At 45.9% G+C, this 15,466-nt stretch overlaps 2 protein-coding genes across 5 annotated transcripts in view; both read right to left on the reverse strand.

Moving 5' to 3' along the window:
• Window positions 1-4,896, reverse strand: part of Apba1 (amyloid beta precursor protein binding family A member 1) — a 205,302-nt gene extending 200,406 nt beyond the window's left edge. For 2 of the 4 annotated variants that reach the window (XM_041661011.1, XM_041661008.1), the window contains exon 1: window positions 4,648-4,895. The gene's annotated coding sequence lies outside the window, so the exon portion shown is untranslated. Of the gene's footprint in view, window positions 1-4,624 lie in introns of all 4 variants that reach the window. The other 2 variants (XM_041661009.1, XM_041661010.1) reach the window with 2 other exon arrangements.
• A 10,096-nt stretch (window positions 4,897-14,992) lies between these two features.
• Window positions 14,993-15,466, reverse strand: part of Ptar1 (protein prenyltransferase alpha subunit repeat containing 1) — a 54,473-nt gene continuing 53,999 nt past the window's right edge. Inside the window, exon 6 of the mRNA XM_041660971.1 lies at window positions 14,993-15,106. Coding sequence (XP_041516905.1) covers window positions 15,038-15,106 — 69 coding nt within the window. The 3' untranslated portion in view covers window positions 14,993-15,037. The remainder of the gene's footprint in view (window positions 15,107-15,466) is intronic.

Genomic DNA, 15,466 nt, shown 5'->3' on the forward strand with positions numbered 1-15,466 from the left:
CAGAACTCCACTGTGCTTCCCTGCTGACCTTGCAAAGCGCGTCCCACCTCCAGCCCTTCTCGCAAACATTTATACAGCTCACCCCCTCCCAGTTTTCAGCTCTGTCTGTTTGCGGTCTTTTCTGGCTAGCCAATATGATATCACCCCCTACCTTGTCCCGCTGTATCGCCTTCCCTGGTTTATTCTCTTTCCCCCGTTTTCCTCTTTCATGTGTTATTTGACATGTATGTACATGTATGCATGCTTGCATGTCCATGCACGGGGCGGCCTTAGATGGATGTTGGAATTGTCCTGCTTTTCTACCCTGTTTTTTTTTTATAGCTAAAGATTGGTAATTTTTTATTCAAATTTGGGAAGTTTTGAAGTCTCTTTACATAATACTGGGCTACATCTTCATGAAGTAATATGAATTGTGTTGATATATGTATAATCATCTTCTTTAAAAATATTAATTTAGTGAGTTTGTCGCAGGGGAAAGAATAGTTAGACTTCCACGTGGTTATAAAATGTCACAAGGTTCTCAATGCGTTCATTGTGTGCCTTAGATAAGAGAGAGGGATACATTTGTCATGATAATCCAGCATGTCTAAAATGTCATTCACATTTGCTACCCTGTTGTTTTGAGGCAAGGTCTCTTAATCAATCCCAGAGGCTATTCATGCGGCTCATCTCTCTGGATGCTCTGGGGAACTCACCTCTGTCTTCTGAAGCTGGAATAACAGGCAGGCCGCCACACCCACCTGACATTCGCTAGGGTCTGAGAATCCAAGCCTTAGTCTTTTTGCCTGCACAGGAAGGCACTTTAACCACTGACCCACCTGCCTGGTCCCTCTCCCAGCATTTTATTCTTATTCGTACATGACACACAGTGTCACCTATTCACTTCACTGTAGCCTCCTCCCACTGCAGGCTCTGTGGTGCTAGGGACTCTTCCCAGTCCCCTATCCCACTTCTACGCTTTCAGTGAGCCTGACCCAGAGAAGGTGTTTGATAAAGATTTGTTAGAAGCACAAGCAAAGGTCATCATTAGAACCCCCAAATTATCATCAGCTACGGATAAAGTTGTATAATCTTGTCTGGAATCGTCATACTCAAGGATCTCAAGCAAGCATCGGTATTTTGCAGGAAACAATGTCCTCCATTTTCAAGATCAGTGTATGTATCAGGTATGAATACATAAACAGGTTTATATTACCATAACCTTCCACAGGTCACAGACTTCAACTCATTGGACATCCATTGTAGAAATAAATTCTGAAATTTCAGATCTCAGACACTATATTTAAGTCACTAAAGCAAATTAATTTATACATGAATTCTTGTGACAAAGATCTATTGAATACGAACGATGGGTGTGGTGTTGGGTAAGGTGCTAGGTTTGAGCTTTGAAATCAACTTTACGCTTCACTGAAAAGGCTGTTACCTAGATAAGAAAAGTTTATCTTTAAAAAGAAAACCTTGTGTTTCTCCTTTGTTTTATCAGAAGCCCTGTTTATTTAACTCAAAGACCCTCAAGAGGAAGTGCTCATGGCAAAGCTTGCAAATGGAGTTTCAGAGGATTCAGGCAATTTCAAAAGGAAACATTCTTTCCATGGAGAATTATCAGTACTGGATGCTCACTATTGCAAAAGTTAAGAGGCTGTCAAAGCCTGGTTGTGTAGGGCTTGTGGCTCCCTCTACAAACTCAAACACAGAGGAGCCTCCTTGCCACTCAGGATGACCACTCACTCACGTCCATTTTCCACAGTGCCACAAGCTTTCGCCATTCCTACTCCCAGTCTCGACATGCCCTTCTGTTTCTTCCATCTCAGTTCCCTGTTTCCATCTCAGGACTCATGCCTCCCCCTAGTGTGGCCCACCATTTTAAAGACTTTATCAAAGTAGCCTCCCGCTTTTCTCTTCCTCTCTCTGAACTGATTTACAGCCCAGGCTGAGGAATTAGGCACCCTCTCTCTGCTGTGCCATCCCTGTGATGAAGCGTCTCTCATTCACCACCCAACTTATTAAAAGACAAGTCTGTTTGCACTGCTTGCCGTTCTCTGGATTTCTTCTTCCTTGTAGCACAAAAGCCCAATTTCCCCGTGGCACCATTGTTTATTTCTTTTGGCCCCACAGGTCAATTTTCAAATGTCCTTTACTTATGAATCTTCTGAAAAAAAAATCAAACTTTTAAAAAGAAGCTCATAATAAAAGAGAAAAACATTAGAGCTACTTTAAGGAAAGAAAGGGCATCCATGCAAAACAAATGGCTGGCAGAAGCCTGCAGGGATGGGTACAGCCATTTACCAACCTGAATTACAGAATTAAGCTGTACCTTTAACCTCGCCAGGCCAAACGTTAGAAAAGCAGGGCATGGCATTTGAAAAACCATCTCATCTGCATGAGAAAAGAAATCAGAAATTCTCAAGTCACCCATTGTGCTGCTGTGTAATTCTTTCTCTAATCAGCTTATTATTTACTTTGGTAATTTCTAATACTCTTAGCTTTCTTATAAGAAATTTACATATATGTTTTACTTGCAAATACAGCTATGGTAACTTTTGCTTTGCTAAAAAGAAACCAAAACCTCTTAAATGACTTTTACATCCATCAGAAAGAATTATGGCCGAAGCAACAAGAAAGTAAAGAATTAAGATTCAAAATTCATTTTTATAAATCCTCCTTTAAACCTTGGGTGAGATACAAAAACCTCATGTTAAAATTGTAGAAGGACTGACTTGAAGGACATAGGGCAATTTACTTCATATTGACAGCTTCCAGGGCACCTGGTCCATATATCATTATTAATTTTTAAAAACAATAAATGAAAAGCAAAACTCTTATGTGGATGGCCTTAGTTTTATTATTTTCAATTTTATCAATAGGATAATGCAACCTTTGCCAAAAGAACAAAATTTTTAAAAAATTTAAGAACAAAAAGAGAAATCTTTGGTCTCAATGTGTTGTACGTTTATTTGTGCAGACTTGATTATTATAGGCTTTTCAAAGAGGCCCAGGGCAGCCTCGTTGGGTTCTGACAGCAATTCAGTAAAATTTAAGGTATGGTAAAAATGTGTCCCAAGCAGGCTAATCCACTCAAGCTATTTCAATAAAGTACTGAACTATTAGCGTAAAGGTGCATTCGCTCCTATGGATACTGCGGGAGAAATAGAGTCCAAGGGAATCAAGCTGCAGTGGACACACATGAATATGTCTTCTCAGTTCCTCTCTTTTTACCCAACCCTATCTTTATTACGCAGAGAAATTTAAGCCTGCATAGACTCTGGGTGCTTTTTGGTGTCCTGGTTCCTAGACATCACCGGAGAGCCGGACATTTGCCAAATTTCCTCCGAGTGAGCTGCACTGGGAAGGAAAGCAGGGACTTCGCTGATCCGAGATCTTATCATCATGGGTCTCTGGAGATTTCAGTTCCTAAATGGACCTTCGAACCATTGTGAAAACTGAGAGTGGGTGTTAGCAGAAATCAAGTATCCCGTTTCCCAGGGAGAAACGCCCAAGAGAACGTAAGGCATCTCTCAGTACGGGCTTTTCCCTCGTTTATACCGCCCTCCCAATCTCTTTCATTTATTTTTAAAGCCCCCACCCCACCCCTTACACACCTCCAGAGTTCATTCTAAAAGAAGCAACACAAAGGCTACCCTCCCTTCAGACAAGAGGTTTTTAGTATGGCAATGTGGAAGAGAATTTGGCGATAAAGTTGTGGGAAGGGGAGAGGAAGGTGACCATTAAACACCCTTCTCTTCAGGTTAGACAAGAGATAAACAATAGAAATTGCAGAGTCAGGCAGTCAGGGGTCCGACTGAGGAGGGGCTAGGAAGTATCAGGAGTGCTCCCTTCAGAACCAGGGACACCAGCAAGTCTCAAAAGGTGTAACCATCATCCCATTTTCCTGCCTTGTACCTCACCGCAAAACACTCACTTCCACATCCCCGAGTTAGGAGGTCAGGAAAGGGGAAGCGAGAATCCCTACACCCAGCCACCCAAGACCAGAAGCAGAACAGAAACTGTATGTGCTCAGACTTGCAGGGTAGAAATAACCAACACTGTCCCACAGTGTTAGCTGGTGGCATCAAAGTCAGGAAAAGCAGATCGCTGGATATGGGGCGCAGTTTGGGAAGCGTGGATCCAATTGCACGCTACTCACTCTTACACGGGGTTTTACAAACCTGGTCTTACCCTACTGCTTCCCTCCACACTTCACACACCAAGTGCATCCTGCCCACCTCGCGGTTTCCATCATCAGTCAGCCAGAGAGGAGGGATCCTAGCGGGGATTCCTGGAAATGTCATCCCCTACACCTCGGATCCGCCACCTCCATCCCCACCGCTATCACACACACACACACACACACACACACACACACACACACACACACACACGCTCTTGCTATGACTGTCATCAGGCCCGCTCTTCTCAAAGCCGGGTATCTCGGCGCGCACCGGACGCCTGGCATCTCTGGTACACACCCTTCCCCCGCCTCGCTGGCTCCAGGCATTGCCCCCTGGATGTAGCCTGCAGTCCCTGTTCATCTGCACTATTGTTCCTTGCAGCTCCCCTCGCTCCCGGGATCGCCCTTCCGAGAGCAACCGGGCTCCGTCCCGGTTGTCAGACGCCCCGCACTCACCCAGCCCGCCCTGGAGGTGGTACCTTGCCTGACAGCTGGGTCCGCGGGCCCGCGGGAGCAGGCGGCGCTAGTGACAGCGACCGTGCCAAGCCTGGGAATAAAGCTGCTCTCCAGTCGCTCCCGCCTCCAGCTCCACCATCTTCCCCCGCCGCCACCGGGACCGCAGCCGCCCGCGCCCGACTCCGGCTCTAGCTCGCAGCCGCTCGGGCCCCTCCGGCCGCGGCCCCACCCCCTGCTCGCCGCCCGCTCGCCCTCGTGACGCGCGCCGGGGCCGGGCGGCTGCGACGGACGGCGGGGGGGGGGGGGGGGGGGGGGGGGGAGCGCGCGCACGCCGCGTGCAGCAGCGCCCCTGCCTCCCACGCCCACCCGCGTGCGCGCGCGGCGCGGGCCCGACGCGGCGGCGCAGGAGTCCTGCTCGGGCGCGCGTGAGCGTGCGAAGTGTCCGCGCCCCTCGCCGTGGCCGCGCCTGTATCCAGAGCGCGAGTCCCTGCCTCTCGTGGCCGGGATCCTGGAGGGGACTACGTGGCGGCCTCCCGCGGGGACCCACGGGAACCTCAATCGTCCCCAGTCCCAGTTCCCTAACGCGCATGCCGGGCCCGACCTCTGCGTGTGGGATCTGGCTACACTTAGGACACCGAGTTGAGCAGACGCGTGGACGGCTGCGCGGGTCTTGTTAGTGACACGGTGCTTTCCCGCTTCCAGGGTCTGAAACCCCGCGGCGCCGCCGAAAGGCTCGCAAGACGGCGCTGCACTCCGCGTGTGACCGCTAGGGGGCGCCCGCGTGGGCTCGAGCGGCACCAACTGGCCGCCTGGCCGCCCACTGGGGGCGCTGCCCAGTCCCGCTCCACCCTGAAAGCGTCTAGAAGACGGGGTCGGGAAATGGTCCTCTTGGCTTCCCGGTGCCGGTTGCTAGGAGCTTCAGTCTTCCAGCCCTGCACGGGTGATGCGCTCGACATATGCCTGGGATCTCAGGAGGGTGGGGACCCTTTCCATCAGGGACCGGGTGGCAGGTGCCGTCTGTGCCTTAATGAAAAACTGGACTGGCTCCCCGGGGGTGCGGTGGAGGCTGGGTTCTGGCGCTAGCCCCACGTGTAATAGGCGTTGTGGTAGCTACATCGTTCTCTCTTTTTCGGACAGAGTTCTCAGTTTAAGAATTAGGTGTCCAATTCCCCTGAAACCTTTTAATTTTCCAGCCCCTCTTTGTACACATATTCTCATCTAGTGAGACGAAGATGAAAGCCTTGCTTATACGACCTCAGGAGACGTGAGCCTATCACTGCACGGTGTTTCCATATTGAGCACTGTACTCCCAGAAATATCTACGGGTGTAGCCTGAAGCATTCTAGAATTCATATGGATTTCACATTCTACTTCATAATGACTTTCTCTGCTTTAACAAAGACCGTAACTTCTCCTGTCCCCTAAGTATCTTTTAGAAAACGGTCATATACAAGAAGGATGTACTATTGTTGCTTGTCCTTGACCTTCATTATCTACTCACTTTGTCAGTAACGACACTCTCACGGGTGAAAGCCAGATGGGGTCCTGGTCTCTCCAGAACTCATAACACCCTGGGGAAAATGTTCCACAGCCATGAGCAACTGTGAGCTTTCCAACTGCGAAGGTGCAGGGGGAATCTGATGCTGACTGAGGTGCCAAAGGAAAAAGCCTTTCCAGGAGATCAGTTAGAAGGAAGAGAAGTTGTGAGGATCTCCCCGGCAGGACTGAGCACAGGGGCCTCAGGCAGGGCAGTCATAGTTTTTACTTCTTGAGGCAAAAAAGGGCAGTAGAAGGTGTTGAGAGTTGGGGTTGATCAGGCAAGAGCAAGCGGGCTCTGCTTGAGATAGGTGCCTGAGGCAGTTCTGTAGAGAGGCGGGGGGGGGGGGAAGGAGAGAGGAGACAGAGAGAGAGAGAGAGAGAGAGAGAGAGAGAGAGAGAGAGAGAGAGAGACAGACAGACAGACGGAGTGAGACAGAGTTTAGGGCAGGAAAACACCAAGTCAGGTCCAATCCCCTATCCTGCCTGACTTAGTGAGAGCTTCGTGGGTTGGGTGTGTCTTCGAGCTCACAGTTCTGTTAGTTTTTGCCTTTGCTTTCATCTGTACCCCTTTTGGGGGCAATTTCAGAGTACATTTCTGTAATTGTTTCTGTTTCCTTATTGCAGATTTACTGTGCTTATCTCGTTAAGCGTTAGGTTAAATAGAGTATCGCTCCTTGGTGAACGGCTCATTTGGATGCGGTGGTGGTTAATCTTTGTCATCCTGACAGCTCTAGAATCGCTTTAGAGATCCTCTCTGGGGAAATTTCTAGATTGATTTGACTGAGCAGGAAGACCCACCCTAAATGTGGGCGGCACCTTTACACAGACCTGCTCTAGACTGGATACAAAGGAGAAACAGAGCAGGCATTGTGCTTGCTCCTCATGCTGCCTCCTCAGAATGGGCTCACTGTGACCAGCCACCACAGGATACAGGCTGCCACGCCGCGAAACAGGCTTCCTTCCTTAAATCGCTTTTGTCGGGCATTTTGTTATAGCAATTTCAAGAGAATCAACTACAACAGGCGCATCAGCTGGCTACCATTTGGTTTGCCAGCTCATTTCTTTATTTTTTTTTCCCCCGTGTGTGATATTCTCACCAAACTCTGAGTGATAGAGACGGTGTTTGCTTGACTAATACTCTACCCTCAGTCTTATATCACAGGGCCTTAGTGCAGGCTAACGCGAATGTGTAAAATCACTTTGCTTGCAAAGTGACTGGCAATTATTTGTCGAGTGTTTATGTATGGGAATCTTCAATGAAAATGTCGATATCCTTGTTCCCTCTGGATGGCGTCTCTGTGCTTCATTCAGCAGGAAGCTCAAAGCCACACTTGTAGGAAAGGTATGGGCCCATAGAGCATTTATATTATACCTTTCCTTTGGTGTTATCTATCTACAGATTCCCTGGGTCTGCATTACTGGTATGTTATTATTGATACTCTTAAAAGGACTTCCAATATTTGTACCCATCTTCTGCTATTAACACAAGTCGAAACTGCTCTTCCCTGCTTCAAACAGCAGTATATAAAATACTGGCAGACAGCCAGCCATTGTAACAGGTCACAATAGGTAGTCAGGGTGCCAAGGGACTTGGGCCCAAGTTAAAGCCTTATCCGCTGCTGCTTGTGGGTCACAAGTCTGTGCATGCCAACTTCAAGCCTCATATTTCAGAAACCCAGGAGTGTCTCCCCGTGGCTCCTGAATAGCGAGTCTGTCCAGGGCCATTCCTGAGACTCCCTACTCCACTAGCATGCTCTGAGCCCAGCTCTCTTACCGTCTGAGTACTATTTACCACTTAGAATATTTTGCTTGCTTAGGTTTCTTGTTGACAGCAGAGACCTTGAGGTTATGGGACTCAATAACTTCATTAGAGCCCCACAGTTATGCGAGCATATCTTTTGGGGTTTGATGTGGTTCTAGGTAGGCCAAACTGGGCACACCTCTTCTGACGTCCCTTGATTTTGATGTCTTCAGGTGACTGGTGTCTTCCTGTCATAGTCTTTGAGTTTGAGTCTTAAAAGCTGGGACTATATATAGGACGTCACAGAATAACCCTTGGTAATGTACTTTTCCCTGACTTTAGTTTTGTTAGTATTTGATAGTTTAGCAAACTGTCTAGTTTCTGTACAAAATAGGTATTTTTGTCAAAGCATTTAAAATGCATGAATAAAATAAAATTATGGACTATATGCACCCTAAGCATCCACAGACTTGCCCTTATATGCCAATTCTTTTTTCATCAGACTTTCCTCTGGGTGGAAGTCCTGCCCTGGACACATAGAATCACTTGTCTTCTGTAATCCCCAAGAAGGTCAGACTCAGTGACTCACATCCAAGGTGCTCACTATGATTCCAACCATAATTTTGTATCGTAACTATGTTTAGCTGACAGACTGGGAGATGCCCTGGTGTTCTCTGGAGTAAATCCACTTCCAAAGTGATGTTTCTGAGAGAAGAATGTTGCCAGAAGACGGCGGATTTTAAAAGGTAGTTTTATGCACTAACACAAACTAATCCCCAAGATCGACCGAATCGACTAACTTTGGCCTATCAGCTCCGAGTCTTGCAAGTCACTTGGCTGACTGGGAGTGGAAAGAACAAAACCTAGCTACCAGAAGAAGAGGAGAAAGGCCAGAGCTTCCCTGCACACCACTACCTGTCATAGGGAAAGGCAGAAGCTGAGGCCTGAGGCCTGCGTCACCTCGCTGGGATGAAACACCTGCCAAGGGACAGTTTGGGGAAGGAAGAGCTTATGGTGGCTCACAGTTTGAAGTGACACAGTCTCATCCCAGCAGTGCAAGTGGGAGGACCCTGGTCACATTGTGTCCACAGTCAGGAGGCAGATGTGAATGCTGGTGCTCGGCTTGCTTTGTTTCCCCTTCCCCCTTTTGATTCACTCAGACCCTCGGCCCATGAGGCTGCCTACTTCAGAGATTTTCCTGCTCAGTTAATCAATCGCCTTAACAGACACACTCTAAAGTGTGCCTCACAGATGCCCTATCGAGCTGGCAGTGGAAGCGAACTGTCATAAAGCCACAAGTGAACTGGAACACCAACTGAAATCGTTACGGGGATCAGTGTGATATTATCCAGACTTTAGAGGTGCACAGTTGGGTATGGTGTTGCATACCTATAATCCCAGCTTTCGGGAGACTGAGTCAAGAGGAGCCCGAGTCACGGGCAGCCGAGGCCACATAGCATGGCCATCTCCCATAAAGCAAAACCAAAATCCACCAAATTCACAGATTATCTTTAGAACAACATAAAAAACATTTCTGTTCACATTTTAACAATGACAACAACAGCAACAGCAGCAACAAAACTCTGATCATCAAACCTAGCAGCTGAGCATGGGCAGTGGTTCATCTCTGCAGGATCGTGAGTTCTGCCCAGTCGGAGCTACAGAGTAAGATGGAAGCGAGCCTGAGATACACATACACAGTGAGAGCCTGCCTCTGGAAACATGAAACATAATAAAACCAAAAGGAAAACAAAACCAAAAATCTTTAGATGAATAATCACAGCATTTAACAAATACACAGAATAAAAGATATCAAAATGTTAATACAGTAAGAATTCACCAAGATGGTAGGGTTATTTCCTCTTTGTATTTGCGGGAGTCAAGGTCTGCAGTAAGCCTACCTCCTTCCCTGACTGGAGAGCAGTATGTAAGATATTTTAAGACACTATGTATATTTGAAAATTCTGGTATAAAATTGATGTCATAAAAATTACTATGGAGACATTTCATATGCTAAAGCATTTTCCCAATTTAATAAGCCTCTAAGATTTATTTTAAATGCCACATACTTCAAGAAATCATTTTCATGTAGCCAGTCTGACAGCAATGGGAATAGTGTACAGAGACGCCTGTACCCTTCCCTTTGGCTATCAGACTGTTGAAACAGTAGTCCCCCAAGAAATTGTGACCCCCTGCTCCCAACGAGTGCTGGCAGAAGGGAAAGGCTGAGGCCTGGTGTCAGCCAACAGGGGAGACTTTTATCTCCTGTAGAGAGATTTCACACAGCGGCAACAGCTCCTCAGAGCAGCATGCAGGAGAGACTGGAGCCATGACAGTTACCTGGACTTGGAAGGTCCTCCATTTACACCCAGACCTCAGGCCACGATTTGGAATGGGACTTTGTACCAACCACACGTTTTTGTCAGTCTTCCCAACGTGGTGACGTAGAAGAGATCCCTGCCCCCACGCTCACCCCTGCTCCCACAGATTGTTGCACATGTAAAACCAATCAGAATAACGCTGCTCTCACTAGCACACCGCGCCATCTGGGCATTTGTCTGCAGCCCTCGTAGGCTCACAGGACCCTAGGACATAAGGCGACAAAAGGTTATCAGATTGGTTGCTCATTCTGCTTCACACTTGCTTAAACTCTTGGTTGTTTCCAAATTTATTTCAGTCATAAAGTACCTGGATATTATGCCCATCTCATTGGAGTACCATAAAATATTGAGATATTTAATACTCTTACAAACCAGGGACAACTTTACTAGAAGAAAATATGGCTTTGTGTTCACTGTAAAATATAACAGTACAGTCCGGGCACATTTCCTCCAGAATAAGGAGCTATGAAATTAACTGCTCAGTGCTTTCATCCTTCTGTCAGCCCGTGTCTGCGTTCAGATGTGCGTCTTTTCGTCATCTCACGAAAGGCACTGAAGGGGCCACGGAAGAAGGCTCAGAAAAGTGTCTGGCGCACAAGCATAAGGGCCTGAGTTTCCGTCCGCAGCATCCACGTAAAGCTAAGGACAGCAGCGGATGTCTGAGATCTCAGTGCTGAGAAAGGGGAGACGGGCCATCTCTTGAGCTCACTGACTGTCTCACCTAGCCAAATAGATGACCTCAGGAATCATTGAGAGATCTGGTGGAGAAACAAATAAAGGTGAGGAACCATAAGGACACTGGACATTGACCATTGGACTTTACCTGCGTGTATACCCAGAGCTGTGCGCACACCTGCACAGGTCGGGATGGACATATATGCACCACACATGTGCACAAGAGAAAATAGGAAAATGAATAGCAATACTAAACACCATAAGGGATATGTCCAGGATAAAAATTTAAAAATGCAGGGGGAGAATTTCAGTAGCTGTTTTTTTCCTCTTTTAATAGTTTGTAGAGAAACAAAGAAAAAATAGGACACCATTGATCGTTTTTGACAGAATACCTCATTGGTGCTGTTTCTGGGGCAAAGCTGAGATACCAAAGCATGATTTAAAATCGCTGCTCTAGTAATGTGTGTGTGCGTGTGGGGGGGTGGGACTTTATCCCAAGTGCCATGGTGTCACCTTTCAAAATAGTTCCTGAGCCTTGCAAGATAGTAGTAGCTTAGTGCCCATTGTATCCCTTGCTGGCTCCTGTTCTGAAACATCCTCAAATATTGTGTGGCTGATGGACTTCCTAGTTTGGTCATTTAAAGTGATCAAAATGATTTTGTTTTAAAAATAATTTCCTGATTATTTTTATTAGGTCCAATGGTTTCTGGGGCAAGAGCACACCACTGGCTTCTATTGACTTAGAAGTGAAAGATTCTGAGAAAGCATTCATGGTAAGTAGTATACAGGCAATTTTTACAGACCTTCATCTCCTCTGAGAGTCAAGGGGGATCTCTCCATCTCTCTCTCCTGTCTCTCTCTCTGTGTCTCTCCCTGTCTCTTTCTGCCCTCTCCCCATCTCTTTCATTGTGATGGTTGCTATTGGTTGCCGTCATCACTGAATCTAGAATCACCCTGGAGACAAACCTGCAAACATTCTGAGGGACTATCTAGAGTCTTGGCCTCTGGGAATACTTGTAAAGAATTCTCTTGATGAGGCTGACGGAAGTGAGAGCTCTCAATGTGAGTGGTGCCATGCCTGGGTGGGTGGGGTCGAGAGCTGTGGAACTGGAGAGAACAGCTGAGCGCCTGTGCCATCACTTTCTCCTTCCTGGCTGTGGGTGCAATGTGTCCAGCTGTCTCCTGCTGCCTGACGTCTCTGTCCTGACACTGCAACTGTGAGCCGAAATAACCCCTCCCCGCAGTGGATTTCATTGGGTATTTTGTCTCAGCAGCAGGAAAAGTAAGATACTTGTGCATTCGCTTTCCTCAGGGTTCTCCCTTATCCTTGTGAAGTATCATCAGATGGACACTAACAACGTAATTACCAGTCAGGACAATGTTGAATGCTTCCAGTAGGCTGTCCTGTGAAAAAGACAACAACCATTTAGATCTTCGGTCCACAAACTTCATCTCCTACTGCTTGCATGCCAGCCACCTGTGGGAATCCGAAGGCCCAGTTCTGTCTTCAAGGACCTCTCTCTCTGAAGAAAGTCAGGCAAACCTGACAGACAGTTTTACCAATATATACTGGCTATGATAAAAGCTGCTCAAAAGAGGCGTGGTCAAATATGTTGCTTCGGTTGTAGATATAATTTGTTTGTTTTGCTAAATACAGGTATTTAGGGCATTAAATTAAGTCTACATGTAGACATCAAATGTCTAGTAATAATTGGCCGTAGAGTTATTTTACTCTTTAAAGAGAATTTTATTAGAAATATTTTGAAAAGAAAGCATGGTTGCTTAGATTTGACTATTTCCACTTAACCAGAAGGCATGAGGGTTTCTTGGAGGTGAGGTGTGTACTGGGAGTAGATACACGTGTCCGCTTCAGGAAAGAGATAAATATCACCTTCTGAATGGATGGGACTCTTGAGAGAACTTGGTGACTCTCACATTCCTTGTAAAACAAAAAACTGACTTTGAGAAAAAGCACAATAGTTACCATAAACTGTTAGGATACACACATATACACACAAACAAAACACAGTAGACACACATATACACACATACACACAATACACATATATAATACAACACATGCATACATACATGCACATATACACATAAAACACATACATGCACACCATTCACAGTATACATATACAACATATAAATACACATTCATACACACAAACACATATATACTCACATACAACACGTACACACACAATATACACACAACCCACTGATACACACATACAGACATGCACACAGCACATGTGCTCACATACACACAACACACTCATATACACATTTACAGAATATACACATATACTCTATATACACACAACACACACGTCCAAACATATGCACAATACACTCATGGACACATAGACATACAACACATACAAAAAAATTTTATACTTGTATTCCTCAGAATTTATCTCCCTTCTACTGCTACCTCCAACTCCTATCTTCTTTTAAGTCTGTCCATGGAGATGCTTTTAGGTTAGCTCCACTTTGCTATGGATTGAATTTCTAACACACACTTTCAGTTTAGCCCCCATGCAGCCAAGCACTGCAAATCAGACAGGTGGGGAGGTGCTGGAACGGAGACAGAACCGAGCAACCTTTTGAGTGCTGACAGATTTTCAGTCACTTGTAACCATGTCTGATAGGTTAAGGAACTGCATGACATGAGAGCAGGGAAGTGGCTTTCTACCTATCTTTGCCCTTTGGAAATTATTCTCATCCTCTTGGTGCTGTGAACCAACTGAGGAAATAAAATTGGAATGAGTCTCACTGAGCTGTGTAGCACAAATCTCAAACCTGTAAAGCAGTGAGGCTTTCTTGACAGGGAAGGCTGTGTTGTTAGCATGTCTCTCAAGAAGTAGCTAGGATACATTTTACCTTTTGTGCACAGAACAAAGAGTGGTTCTTACAGTGTGTTATTTTAAAACTGTACTGAGACATTTTTTCCCTATGGATGCTTCGAGGGGGTCAATGTTGATAAATCAAGTTTTCCCTAGGTTCTTCCATGGATTATTGGTTTCAGGGAAAACAGCAGTTGCTATATAGAAGAAAAGCTTTTCAGACAATATGCAGATTCTAGATGTCAACTGAATTGTCTAGGTTTGGGTTTTTATGTTTGTGAGGCTTTTATGAGACTTTATTTGTGAGATGGGAAATAGGGAGAGTCTCCCATATTTAGCAGCATGCCTCTGCAAGAAAGATTCTGAGGGCTCGGCAAGGCTGTAACTGTTGGTATAGTGGGGAATATAGTATCTTATATGATAAAACATTTCATTTGGCCTAAACTTTTATTTTCTTTTTTTCTTCTAATTTAAAGAGGAATAAAAGTCAGTTTTGTGGCTCATCAAGCGTACTTTAGGGCCAGTAGAATGCTGAGGGGGTAGAGGCACAGGTAGTGTAAGCCAGACAACCCAAGGTAGATGTCCCCAGAAGCCGCAGTGGGGGAGAGAATGGATCCTGAAATTCTTTTGCATGACATGGCATGCACATGTCTACATTCACATACGTCACACACACACAGTCATACATATACCACCCTAATAATAAGAAATAAATAATTAAAAAGTATTTCTTTCCTCCATATTAAAGTAAGAGAGTCTTCCACACATGTGATACGGCAGGAAGTGGATTGCAGCAAATGTGCACATTAGGAAGTGTGGGAACTTCAGTCGTCCATCATGTTCCCTTAAGCTGAAGCTGAAATGGGTTTTCCATGTTGAACGTTTTCCTTATAATCTATACACTGGCTGGAAAACAAGATTCTTCTTCTTCTTCTTCTTCTTCTTCTTCTTCTTCTTCTTCTTCTTCTTCTTCTTCTTCTTCTTCTTTCTCCTCCTCCTCCTCCTCCTCCTCCTCCTCTTCCTCCTCCTCCTCCTCTTCCTCCTCCTCCTCCTCTTCCTCCTCCTCCTCCTCTTCCTCCTCCTCCTCCTCTTCCTCCTCCTCCTCCTCCTCCTCCTCCTCCTCCTCCTCCTCCTCCTCCTCTTCCTTCTCCTCCTCTTCCTCTGCTAATTTCTGGGACACCTCTGCTCTAACTTCTGCTCCAGCTTCTTTTCTGTTTTTCCGTTAACTCTCTTTGTTCTTATCCAGCTGTGAGGACCCACAAAACCTTGCAGGCATAAGTAACCAGGCAACCTGTGTAAACAGACAAGGGAAATTTATGGTCCTTGGTCCATTAGTAGTTTTGTCAAATGTTAGCAAGTTCTAAAGGCCTTTTGGATCTGAAGTTTACATCTTTGCTTAAGAACAGGTATGGGGGGACTGGAGAGATGGCTCAGAGGTTAAGAGCATCGCCAGCTCTTCCAAAGGTCCTGAGTTCAATTCCAGCAACCACATGGTGGCTCACAACCATCTGTAATGAGGTCTGGTGCCCTCTTCTGGCTTTCAGGCATACATGCAGACAGAATATTGTATACATAATAAATAAATATTAAAAAATATTATTAAAAAAACAGGTATGGGATGGGTTTGATGTCTATCAGAGTCTCTAGTGGA

The sequence above is a fragment of the Microtus oregoni genome, unplaced genomic scaffold (assembly GCF_018167655.1).
Source record: "Microtus oregoni isolate MIOR12 unplaced genomic scaffold, Mior012 000012F_ref0000307, whole genome shotgun sequence".
Classification (NCBI taxonomy): Eukaryota; Metazoa; Chordata; class Mammalia; order Rodentia; family Cricetidae; genus Microtus; species Microtus oregoni.